At 49.1% G+C, this 17,591-nt stretch overlaps 1 protein-coding gene across 1 annotated transcript in view; it reads left to right on the forward strand.

The window, feature by feature from the left end:
- Positions 1-4,342: 4,342 nt before the first annotated feature.
- The window catches only part of Nuak2 (NUAK family kinase 2), a 17,065-nt gene continuing 3,816 nt past the window's right edge, over positions 4,343-17,591 (forward strand). The window contains exons 1-4 of the mRNA XM_021159022.1: positions 4,343-4,693; positions 13,292-13,412; positions 16,020-16,171; positions 16,454-16,519. Of these exons, the coding sequence (XP_021014681.1) occupies positions 4,451-4,693; positions 13,292-13,412; positions 16,020-16,171; positions 16,454-16,519 (582 nt within the window). The 5' untranslated portion in view covers positions 4,343-4,450. The remainder of the gene's footprint in view (positions 4,694-13,291; positions 13,413-16,019; positions 16,172-16,453; positions 16,520-17,591) is intronic.

Raw genomic sequence — 17,591 nt, forward strand, 5'->3', positions numbered from 1 at the left:
ATTTAGGATAAAGTAGAAAATAAAAATAAAAATAGATACCCATCATTGAGCTTAAAATTTAGTATGTGGGATAGTTAAGAGCATCTTCATTTCCTCTCTCCACAGCCTTCTCCTGTGTCCCCCAGCTTCTCCTGTGTTCCCCAGATCCTCCTGTGCCCCCCAGCTCCTCCTGTGTCCCCCAGCTTCTTCTGTGCTCTCCAGCTCCTCCTGTGTCCCCACCTTCTCCTGTGTCCCCCAGCTCCCCCTGTGTTTCCCAGTTCCTCCTGTGTCCCCCAGCTTCTTCTGTGCCCCCAGCTTCTCCTGTGCCCCCTAGCATAGCTCTGAAGCCCCAGGCAGTTTCAATAGTCACTCACAAACTCTGAGCTTATCTTCACTCTGGCCTGGGTCAGATCAAACAGCTCAAGTGTCTGTTAAGTCCTTGTTGTACAGCCTCCCTGAAACATACTTGGATCTCTGCCAGGACTGGCCAGAAGGCAGAAGGCTAGCCAAAACCCAAGATAGGAGGACACCATCCATCTGGTAACTTCATATCTCATTTGGTCCCAAAGCAAACTCATGAAGGAGACATGTGACATGCTTCATACATGAGTACAGAGCATCAAGAGCTTGAGCAAACCAGAATCCTTACCTAGCCATAAGCCCACCATTTCTGGTGCAGTCTATGTGATCCTGTAGAGACAGGCACTTCATCTCTCTTTGGCTTAGCTTACTCATTGGCACAGTGGGCATAACCATAGTGAGGAGTCCCTAGTGAGGAGTGAGTTCGTCCGGACAGACCAGCTAAGGCCAGCATAGGCTGTCACATTCCTTGTAGGACTTGCTAGAATTTTAGCTTGTACCTTTGTAGCTCCATCTTGCTTGTATTTCCAGAATGCATTTGGGCCCCACGGGTGATGTATGATCTGACCCATGACACGGAGATGATCATGATTATTTACCTCCAGCTATGCGACTTTCTAGCTGGTGACACTATACTTTGGATGCTTAGAACTCAGGTCAGCTCAACAGAGGGCAGATAGACATTGTAGTCACAGTTTCAGCCATGACACAAGCCCTGCTATACTCAATTAGGCCAGAAGAGAGCAGCTTTGAGCCCTCAATTTCCTAGACTACGGGGTTTTAAGCCAGCTCCTTGGAGTCATACCTCCTTGGTTAGGAGAACCAGTTCTAACAGGCTGGTTCCTGTTCACACAATTCCACCAGCCCCTAAGAGGGCAAAGGTCCACATATCCAGGCCTTACTGTCCACCACAGAGTGGGGCTAAGAGCTGACCGAGGGCCATAACTCATCTGAGTTCTGGGAAAAGGCAATTTAATGATCCAGGTCTCTGGCTGGAGGTGGGTGGTGAGCTGGGTCCTGCATCTGCTCTTCTCCCAGAGGGAAAAATGAGATCTGCCCCAATAGTCCCGGGGAGTAGATACTCTTGGGTCCTAGAGACCCCTTATGGTTCTCAGATGCACAGAAAACAAATGTATCAGCTCTCTCTGTTCCTTCTCCCTGCCTCTCCATGTCATGCCTGAGACTAATCTATGTCTCACCCACCCTTTCAAGACCCAAGTAGTTTCCTCTGAGCACCCCCTGACCCCTGAACCAGATAAGATCCAACTTTTCTGCCATATACCTGTACTTCACATCACTTTGAGGGGGTCTCCCACTTTCTGTCCTAGATTATAGAGGAAGCTTATTTTGTTTTTATCTTCTTTATTTATCTTATTTGTCTTGTCAGGCAGACAAATTCTCGAGAGTGGGGAACTAATTAGTAGTCATCCCCCTTAGATGTGCCTGATACCTGCCTTACCCACTCCCATCCCATTTCCCGCACTGCACGTAATGCTTGTCACAGCACATTCAGACTATGGGGTGCAGGAGTGCAGGAATGGATACTTATTCCCGGTGACTGCACAGAAGGCTCATTTTCCACAAGAGTCTTTAAATCCTTGGTTCCCAACCTGTGGGTCATGACCTCTTTAGAATTGCAGGGTCTTTTCTCAGAAGTCACATACCAGAGAGCCCCCGCATCAGATATTTACATTACAATTCATAACAGTAGCAAAATTGCAGTTGTGAAGTAGCAACAAAGATAATTTTATGGTTGGGAGGTCACAATACAAGGAATTGCATTAAAGGGTCACAGGATTAGGAAGGTTGAGAATCATTGGGCTAAGTAGTTGGTGATTGGGTGCAAGGGTTAGAAGAAGTGCATCCTCCTAAGACTAGAGCGTGAGGCAGACAAACTGAATGAGGGTGACTCAGCTCAGCTTAAATGGCCTAACAAATCCTCCAAAGAGCTAAGCCCAATCTTTAAGTCACTGAGCCACATCCCAGGTCCTCCCTACACAGAATGAAAGTTAGTTCTGGCACTTGGTTGTTCTAATCAGTAGTTCTGTAAACAATTGTTCATTTATTTTATATGTACAGCATTATGCCAGTATGCATGTCTGTGCAGAACATACATGCTTGATATCATTGGAGATTAGAAGAGGGGGCCAGAACCCCTGGTACTGGAGTTATGGCTCTTTGTGGGTCATCTTGTGGGTGCCGGGGATCAAATCCTGGTCCTCTGGAAGATCACTCAGTGCTCTTACCTGCTGAGCCATCTCTCAGTCCTCTCCATGGTTCTGATGGCTCACTCCTCTGCCTGCAGGTCTGTTTGTTTGCCTCCTGTGTCCATCCATCCATCTGGTCTGTATGAATCCACTGTGCACCTTTATCTGTTCAGCAGTGTCCTGGGTATTGGGGGTGTTTAGGAATAGTGATAAATGTCTAGATTGAGTCTTAAAGGGAAACTTGGGCTCCTCTGAAAAAGTCCTCATCTTATGAGGAAATGTTGATACAGCTAGCTAACAGACATGGGTCTTCTAGTAAGCTTTAAAAGCCCTATCTTTAGAAGGCAACCCCAAACTGTCCTCCTCTCATCTGGGCTAGGGGCTCCCTCCTCTTCTCATGTTAGTCAGGACTGGAACCCAGGTCTCCCATCCCTAAGCCTGCTCCTCTGACACGTGCTTTTCATTGTCCTACTCTGCCTGGACAGACCCCAGGAACTGACAGACAGGGCGCACAGAGAGCAAACTGGTTGAGCCTTTTCTATTTTCACAGACTACTCAGACTGGAGAGGCAGGCTGGCAGAAGACAGGGCGCCAAACTAGCTATACAGTTTCCATGGACCGTCCAGACTTAGAGAACGCTGATTCCCGGTGGATGGTCTCTGGCTACAGAGAGCTCCAAGACAAGGAGACACCAGTTATTCCCCCTGAAAAGATTCAAAGGGCAAACAGAAGTAGGAAAATAGGCAGAGAGTAGTTTTTTTTTTTTTTTAATTTGATAATTGAGGACGTAGTCCTCTTTGATCCTCTGCCAAGTCCTAAAGATGCAGCTAGAGATGAGGTTCTGCAGACTAGGGAGGGATGCTTGCCCGGAATAGCTAGAATTGGGGAAGTCCTCTTGTCCTGTACTCTTTCCCTATAGGCCAGTATCTGAATTCCAGGCTTTCTTGCCAGCTGTGTGGCAGAAGTAAACTCACTTTCTACATCGGAAAGGGGGGTCTGGACATAGCCTTCCAGGCCCCTCAAATGCAGCCAAATCTTATGACCAACTTCCTGCTCTTTTGAGAAAAAAAAAAAATCAAATCACTGAGAGGAAACCCTGGGACAGATTTAGGAGCTCGTGGATGTAAGTCCTTGGAATGTGACATGCTTTTTTCACAATTTATGAAGATCCACAAGGCTACCACATCTTGAGGGAATCCACTCAACCCTACAAAGTAAGGATTTCCCAGGCCTGTTGGATTCCAGAATCCAATTAAGGTTGGTGGAACCCAAGCAGAGTGAACATGGAGTCAGGACAGCTCTCTACTGGTGCTTAGCTGGCGTCAGTCTCCAACCCATTCCATTTCCCTATTCACTTTCTCCTTTATGGACCTCAAGAAGTTATCAAAAGGCTTTTCAGGTTTTGAGCTTGGAAGAAACAATTTACTGCATGTGGAGAAATACTTCGGGACTTTCTAGTGCCCTTAGATTGTCCCTTGCCAACCGAGAACACAGCACAATAGCACAAGGTTGGCGTCATTCAGAGACTAAAGCAATTCAGAGAGCCTTCAATCCTAAGGACTGGCACTTCGGGTATTAATTCGGTTTTGCCTCCTTTCTCGCATTCCTGGGCCTCGGGTCCAAGTGGGCGGGGCCCCATTCACACCTTTCCGCGCCTAGCCAAGGGGAGGAACGGGGCAGGAGCGGGTGAACCAATGCGAGAGGTTTTGGTCACGAGCCGCCGGCAAGTCGGCCAATGGGACGCAGGGGCGTGGTCAGGACGTTCCCCCTCGAAACGTTTTATAGCAATTCGGAACGCGGGGCTTTCTAGCGTGCTCGGGTGCGGCTGTGACCTCTGAGCCTGCGGCTCTCCGCGCGCTGCTGCTGCTGCTGCCCGACCCTCTCCACCTCGCGGTCCCCGCACCATGGAGTCGGTGGCCTTACCCCAGCGCCCGAGCCAGGTTCCCTCGGCCTCCGCCCTGGCCTCGGAGAGCGCCCGGCCGCTGGCGGACGGGCTCATCAAGTCGCCTAAACCTCTGATGAAGAAGCAAGCAGTGAAGCGGCACCATCACAAACACAACCTGCGGCACCGCTACGAGTTCCTGGAGACCCTGGGCAAGGGCACCTACGGGAAGGTGAAGAAGGCACGAGAGAGCTCGGGGCGTCTGGTGAGTGTCCCTCGCGGCTCCCGGCTCTCGGGAGCTCACAGCGCGTCCCTTGCGGTGTCCTGGGCTGAGTTGCCAGGCGCGCGCATTTTAGATGTGTCTGTCCGTGGTTTTCAGGACAGTTCTCATGGACCTGAGAACCTTAGCTTCACTAGATGCCTGTAGTTTGAGAAGACGGGGCTTAACTTGAATTTTGACGGGAACAAATGTCAACAGAGTAGAATGGAAGGAGGAAGTTGAAAGTACCAGATCTCAGTAGATGGATGAGGGGTGGAGATCTTTAACTCTGACTTGACACTTTGAGGCCTTTCCAGCCGAAATGAAACTAAATTTGGTTGTGATAGGCTTTTATTCTGGGAAATGTAAAAGCAGGCCCGAATGTCAGGTCCACTCCCAGCACTCCAGCCACATCTTTGGATATGAGGCCTTTGGGGAACTTGCCCTTTTGATTCACGCATGTGTAATCGTAATAATAATCTGTAACTCTGAGCAAGTTCCTCCATCTCTGTTTTCTGTTTCCCCTTCTGCAAAAATAGAGAGAACACAGCCGGTCTCACAAGCTGCTTGGAAAAAATAAGATATAAATGTGAATGCATGTGAGCCCTGATCACAGATCCTGTGTTGAGAATAAATACTCCTATCTGGAAACGTCCCCTTGGAAGGACAGCAGATTTACCAAAAGTTACACAACAATGTTTCTTCCACTCCAGTTCAGTGGGCCTGAGTATTAGCTGGCTACTTGTTTAAAATGCGCAGTCTCTCATTTCCCACCAAGGGAACTATTTTATAAAAGGTCTATAATTCACATTTCAGCAAGGCTCAGAGCAGGTGGTTTAGGGAGAACATTTGGCAGGTCCAGTGGATGCTGTTTGTGAGGGGGTGTGTGTGTATGTGCGGCCATCATTTGCCCTATTGACTATGGGAATGGTCCCCTCCCCTAATTGTTTGCTTTTGCAGCCAGTAGCTGGTTTGAAATTCAAGAAGTCATTTCATTGGTGAAGGAGAGTGGATGTTGGAGAAAGGAGTGGATTATAACCCCATCAATAGGAGCAAGTATGTTTTTCCTGCTAAGGCCTGGCACAGTCCCCAGTTGCCCGCTGCCAGGTTACAGTTATTGGGCAATCGTGTACTTCCGGGCTTTCTTTTCTTTCTCTTTCTATAAAGTGCCAGGGCCCCAGAGGCTTCAGTCTTGAGACTTCAGGGCCCAGGCTTTGTCTGGGGGCTTAGCTAGGAAATAGTGGCTAATAGTGGCTTGTGTGCTATGTCGCTTGTTGTAGGAAGAGTGGATTGAGGGAGCTAGAGTGTCTGAGAAACTGAGATCAAAGTTCAGAGTTCACATCAGCTCTTGATTGAGGTCACTGCCTTACACGCGTGCACGCACGCACACACACACATACACACACACACACACACACACACACACAAACACACACACAGAGACAGAGAGAGATCACATTTGATTTTGAAGTGAAGTAAATCAATGACTCTTACATCAAAACAGAGAAAATCAGAAGGAACTCCCAGGTTCCCATGTCTTGCTACATGCAAGGAGCCAAGATCAGCAAATGTGGAGAGAGTGCTCTGAAACTCCCCAGCCAGACCACCCAGGATTGCTGTTAAGAGTTTGCTTAGGGTCCCCCCCCCTCTTTCTTGGAAAGCATCTCTCCGCTGTGCTAATGATTTCTCAATCCTGGAGCAGTGCCCTCATCTCCACCCACCCACCCCTACATCTTAACTGCTTTCCCTAAAGAGACCTATACTTCTGATACTTCAGTGGGGGAGAGGGACATGGCGCTGCTTAGGCCTTGCCCTGAGGAGCTGGGGCTGTTGGTGGTTCCCAGGAAAACCTCCTGCTGCCAGGAATTTCTCACCACATTTACAACTTGCTTCCCATTCTCCTTATAGAGATAGTTAAGCAGGGTCCCATGGGATTATCTGCAGGGAAGGACAGGTAAGGGGAGACTAATGGCTGCTCCAGGAGGGCATCAGAGGAAAAACAAATATTTGCTCTGGATCTCAGACACATTCCTGGTATCCAAATGACATTTCCTCCTGTGAATCTCCCAGCTCCCCTGACCAACCCCTAAAGAGAAAAACACATGCCCGGGTCTCACCGAAGCCATGGGTCTGATCTGCATGGATGTCTCAGTCACCACTAAGGGGGCCAGAAGGGCACCCACGTGGGTAGGTTCTGTGGGGTCACATTGCTTCTGCTCCTTTTACATTTCCAATTGCTCGGTGGGCGATGGAGACACGCTGCTTCCTCCATTGGCAGATGAGGGAACTGAGGCCCAGAGAGGGGAACTGACTTGTCTTTGACTGGGCAATGGCAGACCGGCAGCAGAACCTCCAGACTTGGCCACCATACGCTTTGGATGACCAAGTGCTGAGTCTCGGTCTGGAGGTTAGTTTTGAGATGAGCCCGGGCTTGCCTCTGAGTGCTTTGTCATCCCATCGGCTAGCTCCAGCCGCCCTCCCAGCACCGCAGGCAATGTTTAGAGTGGGAGACGGCACTGGGAACCCCCATTCTTTGCTGAAGGATTCTGGGTGCAGGAACGATACTATATTCCTGCAAAGCGTCCAATTGTGCTTCCTATTGCTTGCCGGGTGCGTTAACCTCTCTATGTTCCCCTCTGTGTAAAATGCAGATTATAATGTCGTGGGTTTCCCTAGGATTAAATAAAATAATATCTGTAAAATCCTAGCAGTGTCTCCGACACATGTGGCTTATTGTCCCAGTAAGAGTGACTTTGACCTAGGGAACCCTCTTGCCCTGGTCCTCTCCTGCCTCAATAAGAAGCATGGACTGGGCTCAGTCTTCTTGAGTTGAATCACTATGGTCTCTGCTTTGTTCAAAGCCCTCATCTCTCATTCGCCTAACTTCAGAGAAAGACTCCCGTTGGCCAGCCGCCAAAGGCTTGTTGGGCAAGATGCTGCCCTCCCAGCTCCTCCTGCACCTGCCTGCTCAGCAGCAGGGAGGGAGGCTGCAGGCGACTCTTGTCCTTGGGCTCCAGCCAAACCACACAAAAGGGCTGGGCAGAGAAGCTCCTTGCTCAGGAACCTGGCAGAGTGGGCTAGAAGGAGGCAGGGAGGAGGTGGCATTCGATGGGACTGGGGGAGATGGCTCAGGTTACCTACACAGCTTCTTCATGAATCCCGTCTGGCTCTTGGTAGGGTGGTACATCCCTGCTGCTCAGCCAGGACTGCCTAACCTAACCTCTCCTGTACTATCTAAGTGGGTCATCATCCAGCACCTTGCCTGCTTCCCATGAAAGGGCACAAAGGAATCAAGGATCTTGGCTGTGACCAGAGATGCCCAACTTGGACCATCTCTCCCAGCACCCAGAACTAGCATCTCTGCCCTCCCCACCCCCTTCCCTTCTTTTTCTTTCTAAAGCTTTCTGATCACCCGAATACAGATCATTTCTAATCCGAGCTCTGGGAGAGAGGAGTTATTTACCCATGGAGCCTCAGTACCAACTCCTCAGGGTGTTGGCAAAGAGTGGGCATGTTTTAAGTGGAAGGAGTGGCACACACAATGTGGCCTATGGCAAGATACGGGCAGGCCCTTCTCCAGGGATGGGGGGCAGGGCAGAATTGGACACCTTCAAGGAACTTTTGTCTTCTGAGATACTAGCTTCTCCTTCATTGTAGTCCTGTCCTGTGCATGGAGGAACTTTGGTGAAGTGAGTTTATCTTTCTTTCTTTCCCTTTTTTAAAAAAGATTTATTTATTATTATATGTAAGTACACTGTAGTTGTCTTCAGACACACCAGAAGAAGGCATCAGATCTCATTATGGATGGTTGTGAGCCACCATGTGGTTGCTGGGATTTGAACTCAGGACCTCTGGAAGAGCAGTCAGTGCTCTTAACCTCNGTTGTGAGCCACCATGTGGTTGCTGGGATTTGAACTCAGGACCTCTGGAAGAGCAGTCAGTGCTCTTAACCTCTGAGCCATCTCTCCAGCCCCGAGTTTATCTTTCTGAATTGTTTGCTGCTGGTTGAGGAGTTAGCTTTGTTGCCTTTATGAACTCGCAGAGCTTCAAGGACAAGAATGGTTTCAGCAGGTCTGCTCTGGCAGCTAACATGGCCCAACACGATGGCCTAGCAACGGTCCTTAGATGACTCCTTCCTGACATTGCGGTGACCCATTTCTGAAGAAGCTGTACACAGATCGTTGACGTACGGAAGGAAACTTGGAGATCTACCCTGACCTGCCTGGCGTGCTCTGATTCACTTCCCTAGCCCACTGTCTTAGCTGAAAACCTCACCCATCCTTCCATATCTGAAACAGTTTTCTCCTGGGCTGCTTCCCTATGCTCTTCCAAGTAAAGAAAGCCATTCCTAATGCTCCCCAAGCCTTTCCATGAGCCAGGACTTTAAAAGCTGGACAGCCCAGGAGTGCAGCCATAGCTGAGCCGTTAGGGGCACTTGCTGCCCTTACAGAGGACCTGAGTTTGGTTCCCAGCGCCCATGTTGCTGGCCGCTCAGAACCATCTGTAACTCCAATTTCAGGGGATCCAAAGCTCTCTTCTAATCCCCATGGGCATCGTATGCCTGTGGCATACATGTATGGCACACAGGCAAAACACTCATGCATAAAGTAAAGATAAATAAATAAGTCTTATCAAGCAAACAAACAAACAAACTGGACAGCTCAGTTAGCCAGAGGCTCCTAGTTTTCTGTGCCTTGTGTTGCATGGCTTGAGACAAGTGAGAATCAGGTGCCTGGGTTCACATAGACGGCCATGGATTCACCTACACAGAGTCATCCTTGGTCTGCCTCAGAGTGTGGTGGCCATATAATAAATGGATTACATGTGGGTAATATGCAGGGTGAAGAGGGTGGCGGTGCTAAGGGTGTCAGGGAGCTGAAAAATGAGGCTTCAGTGGTTAACAGCACTTGCCGCTCTTCAGACCCCCCAGGTCCCATCACCATCACCACCATCTGTAACTCGGCTTCCAGGGGATCTGACACCCTCTTCAGACCTCCTGGGCACCAGGCACACACATGGTGTACATATGTATACATGGGAAAAAAACCCATACACATAAAATTAATACATTTACAAAAATTAAAAAAAAACAAACCCAACTTGTGTCAGGACAAAGACCTTGGCCTGTGGCCATCCTTTGGGTTGGGTACCTGTCTGCAGTTGGTACCTTCTTCTTAGGCTTCAGTCAGCTTATTTTCATCCTTAGGCACAGTTGCCAGTAATCCTGCAGGTGAGAACAAAGGTCTCTAGAAATTAGTTCTTGTAACTGAGGGAGACTCCACCCAGATCTGGGGAGGAGGGGATCGTGGAAACCTTATCTGATCACTGGTTCCTTCAGGCAAAGATCATCCAGGGACTTAACAAATAGATATTTGTAATGAGTGTTCACTAGTGTCCAGCTGTTAAGGGCCTTCTGCAAGCCGGGCTCTTTCTAGTCTTGGGAGGTAGTAGATTGAACTTACTTTGACATACTAGGGCTGGCAGAGTTTGGGAATAGTGGCCTAGCCCCACCATACCAGTGATAAATCAATCCTTGTCTTCAGTCACCCTTTGGGGGACTGATGGAGGACCAATAACATGCCTGATTTCCTTCCTGGGAAGTGCCAGACAGGATCTCCTAGGACCTATTGTGGATAACTGGGGGTTCGGCGACTGCTGCTCACCCCTTGGATGTCTTATAGAAGAATGATATGGGGTGAAATTAGAATTTTAGGTCTTCTAAGGTTAGAAGTGGCTCTTGATACCTGCATGCCCACAAGCCATACCAAATAATTCCTAGCACCCTCAAAAATCTGTTTTGGAAACTCATTTCTTTTGGCCCCTATACCCTTAGAGCTCTGTCCCTAAGCCTATGACATCACCTCAGTAGTCTATACACTTGTGTGTACACGACTGTGCATCTGACATCTGCCTGGTCTTTGCCTGGATGCATTTTAGGCACTCAGGTATTTTTAGTTGTCTAGATAGTGGTGTGTGTTTACCTATGACTGTTTTTACTACCTACTAATAGGTCTTTTACAGACCTTTGTCTCTAAAGAGTTCAACAGCCCTTTACTCATTGTCTGGTTTCGTGAACAAAGACTTACAGAGAAGAGAGCAGGCCATGCAATCTCCCCTTCAGGCTGAGAAAAGCAGTGTGGAGAAGTGGCGTGTGGGAGTATGGCTCTGTGCTGAATGGAGAAGAGAGAGCAATCTCCTAGTTGAAGGAATATTCAAGGCCTTTGCCCTGCTCCTGTTCTAAGCCCAGGACTTTTCTGCCTAGCTCTTTAGGGAGTGGGGTTAGAGCGGAATGTTGAAGCAGACCGATCCTCCCATCTGCATTGTCCCCCATCTGCATCATCCCCCTGCATTGGGCCTCTCAGGGATGAGGCTCCATGGTGACCATCTGCTGTTGTCCTCCCTGCCCTGTTCTGGGGAGGGCTGAGAATGGGGCCTGTCCCCTTTCAGCAATGCAGCTTTAGGGCCTGATGGGGCGGAGGGCGCGCCATCCTTGGCCCGTTGCCGGGGTGACCGGGCTATGGGCATTGTGAGCAACTCCTCTGACAGGATTAGGGCTATTCCGCATTCTTGTCAGGTGGGGAGCACAAACCGAAAAGAGCCTGCTGTCCAGAGAGCTGAAGCTATTGTCTACCTCCCGAGCCTGTGAAAGGGTGGATTAGAGGCCCTGCCCCTTGAGGGGGGCGGGGGGGGGTGTTCCTTTCTGTCTCCTTTTGAATCCAGAGGGGAGGCCAGCCCTCCTGGGAAATTGAATGAGGAGCTGTTTACCTCAGGCTGGGCCTTCATATTTCTCATTACTTGTGTGAAGAGGAAGTCCTGTGTTTACCATTCTGTTGGTGTCCTTGGCCAGAACTTGCCAGGAACTGACTGACATGGGACACCCAATCTTCACCCAGCCTGAGGGCCACTGGCTTCTGTACAGCTCACTTCACAGACCAGAGCAGGAAAGCCCCCCCCCCCCCCATGACTACTTAGTTCAATCTGTTTATTTCACGGAAAGGCAGCTGAGGCCCTGAGAAGGGTAGGACTTACCCACAACCACTGGGATAGAACTGGAGAACCAGGCGTTCTGGGTCCTGGCTCTATGGTTTCTGTTCTCTCCATTCTAGAGAAAGCCATGGACCAGAAAGATGGACACTCTTAAGTGTAGCTCCTCTGTTTCCTCTGTACCCACCCTTCCTGAGCCCGCCACACACCAACTGGGGGTTCTTAATTCTTTTCCACCTTTAAGACCCTTTAAGGCTGTAAGCCCCAGAGGACTGTCTACTTGTTTGCTTGTTGTTGGACATTCCTTACCTGGACTTTGAAGATTGGTCACTGGAGGGTGGTTTTTGTTTTTGTTTTTGTTTTGTTTGCTTTGATGATCTTTTTTCTTATGGCAAATAACTTGCCAGCATTTTAAACAGATCCACATTGTTGTAAATCATCCTAATACAAAATAAAATGTTTTTATTTGTTGTGTATGTCTGTCTTCTCGGGATGTATGTTTGTACATCTGCTCAGGATGTCTGGTCCCTTGGAACTGGAGTTACAGACAGTTGTAAGCTACCAGCTGGGTGCTGGGACCCAAACTCGGGTACTTTGGAAGAACAGCCAATGCTCTTAACTGCTGAGACATCTCTTTTTCAGCCCTCTAAAACCGTTTTATCATCCCAAGTAGAAGTGCTGTACCCATTAAATAACAACACCCCCATGCCATCTTTTGCCCTATACCCCTGGTAACTTTTGATCTATTTTCTATAGAGTTGTTTATTTTAGTTCCTCATAAAAAGGGGTGACATAACATCTGTCACTCTGTGACTAGCTTATTTCACTGAGTATGTTTTCATGGTTTAGCCATGTTATAGTAGGTATCAGAATTCCATTCCTTTTCTGACAGATTGATACCAAGTTTGTCTATCCATCACCTGTTGGTAGGCATTTGGGTTGCTTTAGTGTTTGGCAAGTGAGTGGTTGTTTATTGCAAATTGTCGTTTGGGACAGAAGAAGAACTAAACTCAATCAGCTTGCCAGCTGTGCTAGTCATTGACGATGACTTTAAGGAAAGCATTTAGTCTGCTGTGTTTCCAGTTTCTTTACCAGTGGCTGAGGGTGAGGATACTTTCTTCATCTCTTTCCAGAGTTCTTGTGAGGACCAGTATATTTACTCATATAGTAAATTGCTATTCCCTGACTAATGTGTGCCAGGTCCTCTACCTGGCATCGAGTGCTGAGCAGATCATCCTGAGCAAGTCATCCCAGGTCCTTGTCCTTGGGGTGCGCATTGTCCTTGGGATGCCCTGTGCATATTTGATTTGTAAATCCTGAAGCATCTAGCCTCACACAGGTGCAGGCTGTTACGTTTCTTGTTCACCTGTAGACTTTAAAAATGAGGTCATTAGTCAGTGCTGCTTTGACTGCACTGGACTCAGAGGTGACAGCCTTTGCTTGACAAGGTGATCTTCAAATTGCCGCCACCTGCCCTGGTGAAGGTGGGTGGCTTCTCTTGGTGCCTGCTGTATTGCAGCTGCAGGCAGAGTTCCAGGACCAGGGCTCATGGAGCATCCTCAGAGATGCCTCTTCCTTGCTAGACCTTTCTCCTTAATCTCCTGCATCCTCTGTTCCCAGGTGGCCATCAAGTCAATCAGGAAAGACAAAATCAAAGATGAGCAGGATCTGCTGCACATACGGAGGGAGATTGAGATCATGTCTTCGCTCAACCACCCCCACATCATTGCCATCCATGAAGGTACAGTAGTGGAACACTTGGAGCTGGGAGACAGGCAGGTCTCTGGAGTGAGGGGGTGCACACAGTCAGATCTGCCAACACAAAGAAGCAACATGTGCCCAATGGTGATGCCTGTAACCCCAGCTCTAGGCTGCCTAAGATAAGAGGAATATAAATTTGAGATCATTCAAAGGTGCATAACAGGACCCCACCTTTTAATAAATACATAACTTAAACAAAGCAAGTTCTCTTAAAAAAACAAAACAAAACAAAACAAAAAAACCCCGAAGCATGATAAAGGCTTTGGAGTTGCAAAAGCTGGATTTAAAACCCTGCCACGTGACACAGGACTTCTCCCATAATCCATCTATATCACAGGGCAGTTGCAAAAATCCAACTGCATACTGTCATGGAGTACTTTGTAAGTAGAAAAGCCAGTAGTTTAGTTTGTGTCTTTGTAGCATGGCTGGGGTCCTATCTAGAATCCCATACTTGCTAGGTAAGTGCTGTAAATTGAGCTGCACCCTCATCTCAGACTGCAAGCCTTTTGTTGTTGTTGTTGAGTTTTTCCCTAATAGCACTGCCTCCCAACCCCACGAGATCCTTAGACACCCAGGAGAGGCTGAAAGGCTGGAGTCCGCACCTGTCTCAGGTGTGTGGGTGCTGCTCAATGCTCCTCTGTTAGCCAGGCCTCCTAAAGTCGCCTTGTGCCCCTGGATCACTCCTGCAGGGGTTTATTCTTGCCTCTCTCACCTCTCTTCTGACATCAGTTCTGGCTTGATCACTCTGGCTGCCCTCTTCCCTGCAGCCCAGACAACAAAGTGAGCAGGAGGGGGTGACCCGGGAGAGAATGCCCTCCCACGTACACCTGTCTGCTTCAAGTCTTTATGTAACTTCAGTAACCCGGATCACAGGGACAGCAGGAGGAGGGAGGGGAGGGGGAGCCTGTAGACTTGTCTGGAGTGGTTTTCTTTTGTCTGAAGATTCCTGGTAGGTCGAATAGAAATGTCTCTACTCTCAGGTTCATAGGAAGATAAAGGGCAAAGCTACTGTTATGATCCTCTGGCTTGAGTCTGTCCCATGAGGAGCCCAGACAAGTGGCAGCGAAGGCTAATGGTATTTATCTTTTCTTCCCTCCGGGAACAGTGGGCAGATCACGCTTAGTGACTGGTAATGTGTGCACGCGCCCCCACATGCATGTGCATGAACTGGGGTATATGTGAATTCTCCCCATACCCAGGTCCCACTTGGGTCAGAGAACTGAACTGATGCTCAGGGTTTTGTTTTGTTGTGTTTTCATTCTTGTGTTGTGTTGTGTTTTGTTGGGGGTGTGTGTGTGAGCACACACATACACACTCAAGCATGTTGATGGTACAGGCACAGGGCATCACTGTTACTGGTGTCTAAAGGGTTCCTCCAGATTCATTTTCATCTTGCTATAGAACTCTGGATGTTTTGTATAGACTCGGGAGTGCTGGGACTGACTTCTCATGTTCCTCACAATGCACTGTGCCGCCTCTTTATCTTTGGTTCCTAGCTTAGAGGTTGCGTATAAACTGAGAATCACAAGTGAAGAGTGTCAGTCAGGTACCCCTAAGAGTCTGGGTCCCCGAGTGAGTTCACCTGGAAAACAGCACCACAACTCTTTCTCCGGCCTTGAAGCTGAGAACTCGCCCCTTAGCTCCTTCTCAGAGGCTCTGGGGCTGGCCCAGCAAGCCAAACTCATAGGACCCGTTTCACACGAAGATGCGCTGTCATAGCCTAGCGTGTTCTGACAGACACACCAGCTGAAGGGCCAGTTTCAGGAGCCAGCTATTTTCTACGTTTTTAGAGGACTGGAGCCAGGGCTCGGTGTGAGGTGGTAAGACGGCCCCTCCTACACATGGAGATGGGCTAACCGGGGTGGGCTGACTGCCAAGAAGCCAGCCAGCTAGCCAGCCAATTAATTACCACATGTTTATTGATTGCCTCTGTGATCGAGGCCATATGCACTCCGGCCCCAGCCTGTGTCCTCTGAATGGTGGCAGGACCGAGGACCGTCTAGGCTCTCACAGTCATGGGGCAGGTGTCAGGTTTTAGAATTATACACGAGAACAGTAGACATTAATAGGTCCTGTTTTTGAGCACTTTCTCGTGTATCAAATACTGTACCAGACCAAGCATTGTCTGTCACCGGTTTCTTGCCTGTTTCTCGCCTGAGACCTGGGAAGTTACTGGTGTCTGATCTCAGGGGAGGAAGCTAAGGCACAATGGTTTGATTGCGTATCCAAGTTCATACAGCAACTCTGCATGCTCCCTGGTAGATGTAGTAGCAGTTTGACCAAGGTCATAAGATGAAGTGTAGGGCCTTTTACCCCTACAGTGATATCTCTGTCTTCCTGGGAGATTGCTGAGTCCTCAAAAGCCTAAACGTAACCACTGACCTCATGTCTTGATTTGCTGCTCCAAGAAGGCACTGAGTCGTCTTCATAGGCTCTTCTGCCCTTATTCGCTGCCCTGTGGACCCTGTCCCCTGTAGCAGACATTCTGCAGGGAGGTCCTATCTGGGGTGAGGCTATGAAAGAGACTATGTCCTGAGGTGGGGGTGTGTTCTCCAGAAGGCCTGACATTCTCGCTCGCCCTCTCCAGTGTTTGAGAATAGCAGCAAGATTGTGATTGTCATGGAGTATGCCAGCCGAGGTGATCTGTACGATTACATCAGTGAGCGGCCACGGCTGAGTGAGCGGGACGCCAGGCATTTCTTCCGACAGATCGTATCCGCCCTGCACTACTGCCACCAGGTGAGCGCCCACCCTCCAGACCTGGTCGTGTTCTTTGTGGGAGGGTGTCTCTGGGGCGCTGAGGCTGGAACTCTGAGAATAGCTTCGGGACTCTCAGACCAAGGAATGCTGATATCTCTGGCTTTGTTCTCTTGACCATAGAAAGGCCTTAAACTTTGCCGGTGAATTTGTATCCCAGAGTGCCTGTGCTCAGCTCTGATAGTTACGTCTTCTAGACGAGGTCCCTTGTCTCCATTCCCTTCCCTGGTGACCTTCCCTGACTCGGTTCCCTTCCTCTTTTAGAACGGGATCGTTCACCGGGATCTCAAGCTGGAAAACATCCTTCTAGATGCCAATGGAAATATCAAGGTGAGCCCCTGATTCTGGCTTCTCAAAGCTCTAAGTGTTTAGTGGGTCCCTGAACCTCAGCCATCTTCTATCCCAACACGGTCTTTATAGATGAGGCACTGAGCCCTCAAGAGGAAGATCACCCCACTAGTGACTGGCAGAGGTTGGGCTAGAACAGAAATGAAGACTGTCTCTCAGGCCAGTTACATCACAAGTGTAGCAACGGTTTAATCTAGTGTCAATTTTTATTCAAAACTTTGGGGCCAACAGGTACTGAGCCTCATTCTCCTTGCCCTGAGTGCTTGCACATGAACCTGCGTACACAGTCTAATCTGTTACAGTCAAGAAGCCCTACAGGGCCTTTCCTTATTGCTATCACTTTCTGTTTCCCGGAAAACACCGGCTTCTCATTCACATGCTGAAGTAGCTAGACTTATGCCAATCACAAGTTCATGCCAAGGAAATAAACAAGAATCTCAGGCTGGAAGGGCAAGAGGACAAGAGCTGGCTGAGGTAACAGGCTAGCCTGGCAAACAACTGGGAGGGTGGCAGTCTGGCACTTCTCAGATCTACCCGACAGAGGGCAAGGGTCACTCTATGGCTGCTGACCTGCGTGTCCTGAGGTAGCCTGGTACTGAGTCGGTAGCCCTTATCCAGGCCAATCCTGAAGCAGGTAGGGTCTCTTTGATGCTGACAGGGAAGAGAGGCCAGAGCCAGTAAACTCACACAAGCCAGAGAAGGGCATAGACTCTGTTGGTACCAATCATCAACGTCATTACCAGTTCACATGGCAACTTCTTGATAAGACGCCCAATAAAGCTATAAACAAAGGAGCCAGGGTTTCATAAACAGCCCTCTCCACCCTGCACACATGACCCTTTGATGGGGTAAAGGATCAGGTAGCCCCAGGGTCTTGACCTCCACCTCTAGCTGATGGGAAAGAGGAGGATGATCTTAGAACCTCTCTGGCCCTTAAAGTGCAGCAGCTCGTGGTGGGGGTGGGGTCCTTTGAGATGATTCTATCTCTGGGCTATGAACATCTCTGACTTTTGTCCTCTCCTCTCCTCTCCTCTCCTCTCCTCTCCTCTCCTCT

The sequence above is a fragment of the Mus caroli genome, chromosome 1, assembly GCF_900094665.2.
Source record: "Mus caroli chromosome 1, CAROLI_EIJ_v1.1, whole genome shotgun sequence".
NCBI classification, from domain to species: domain Eukaryota; kingdom Metazoa; phylum Chordata; class Mammalia; order Rodentia; family Muridae; genus Mus; species Mus caroli.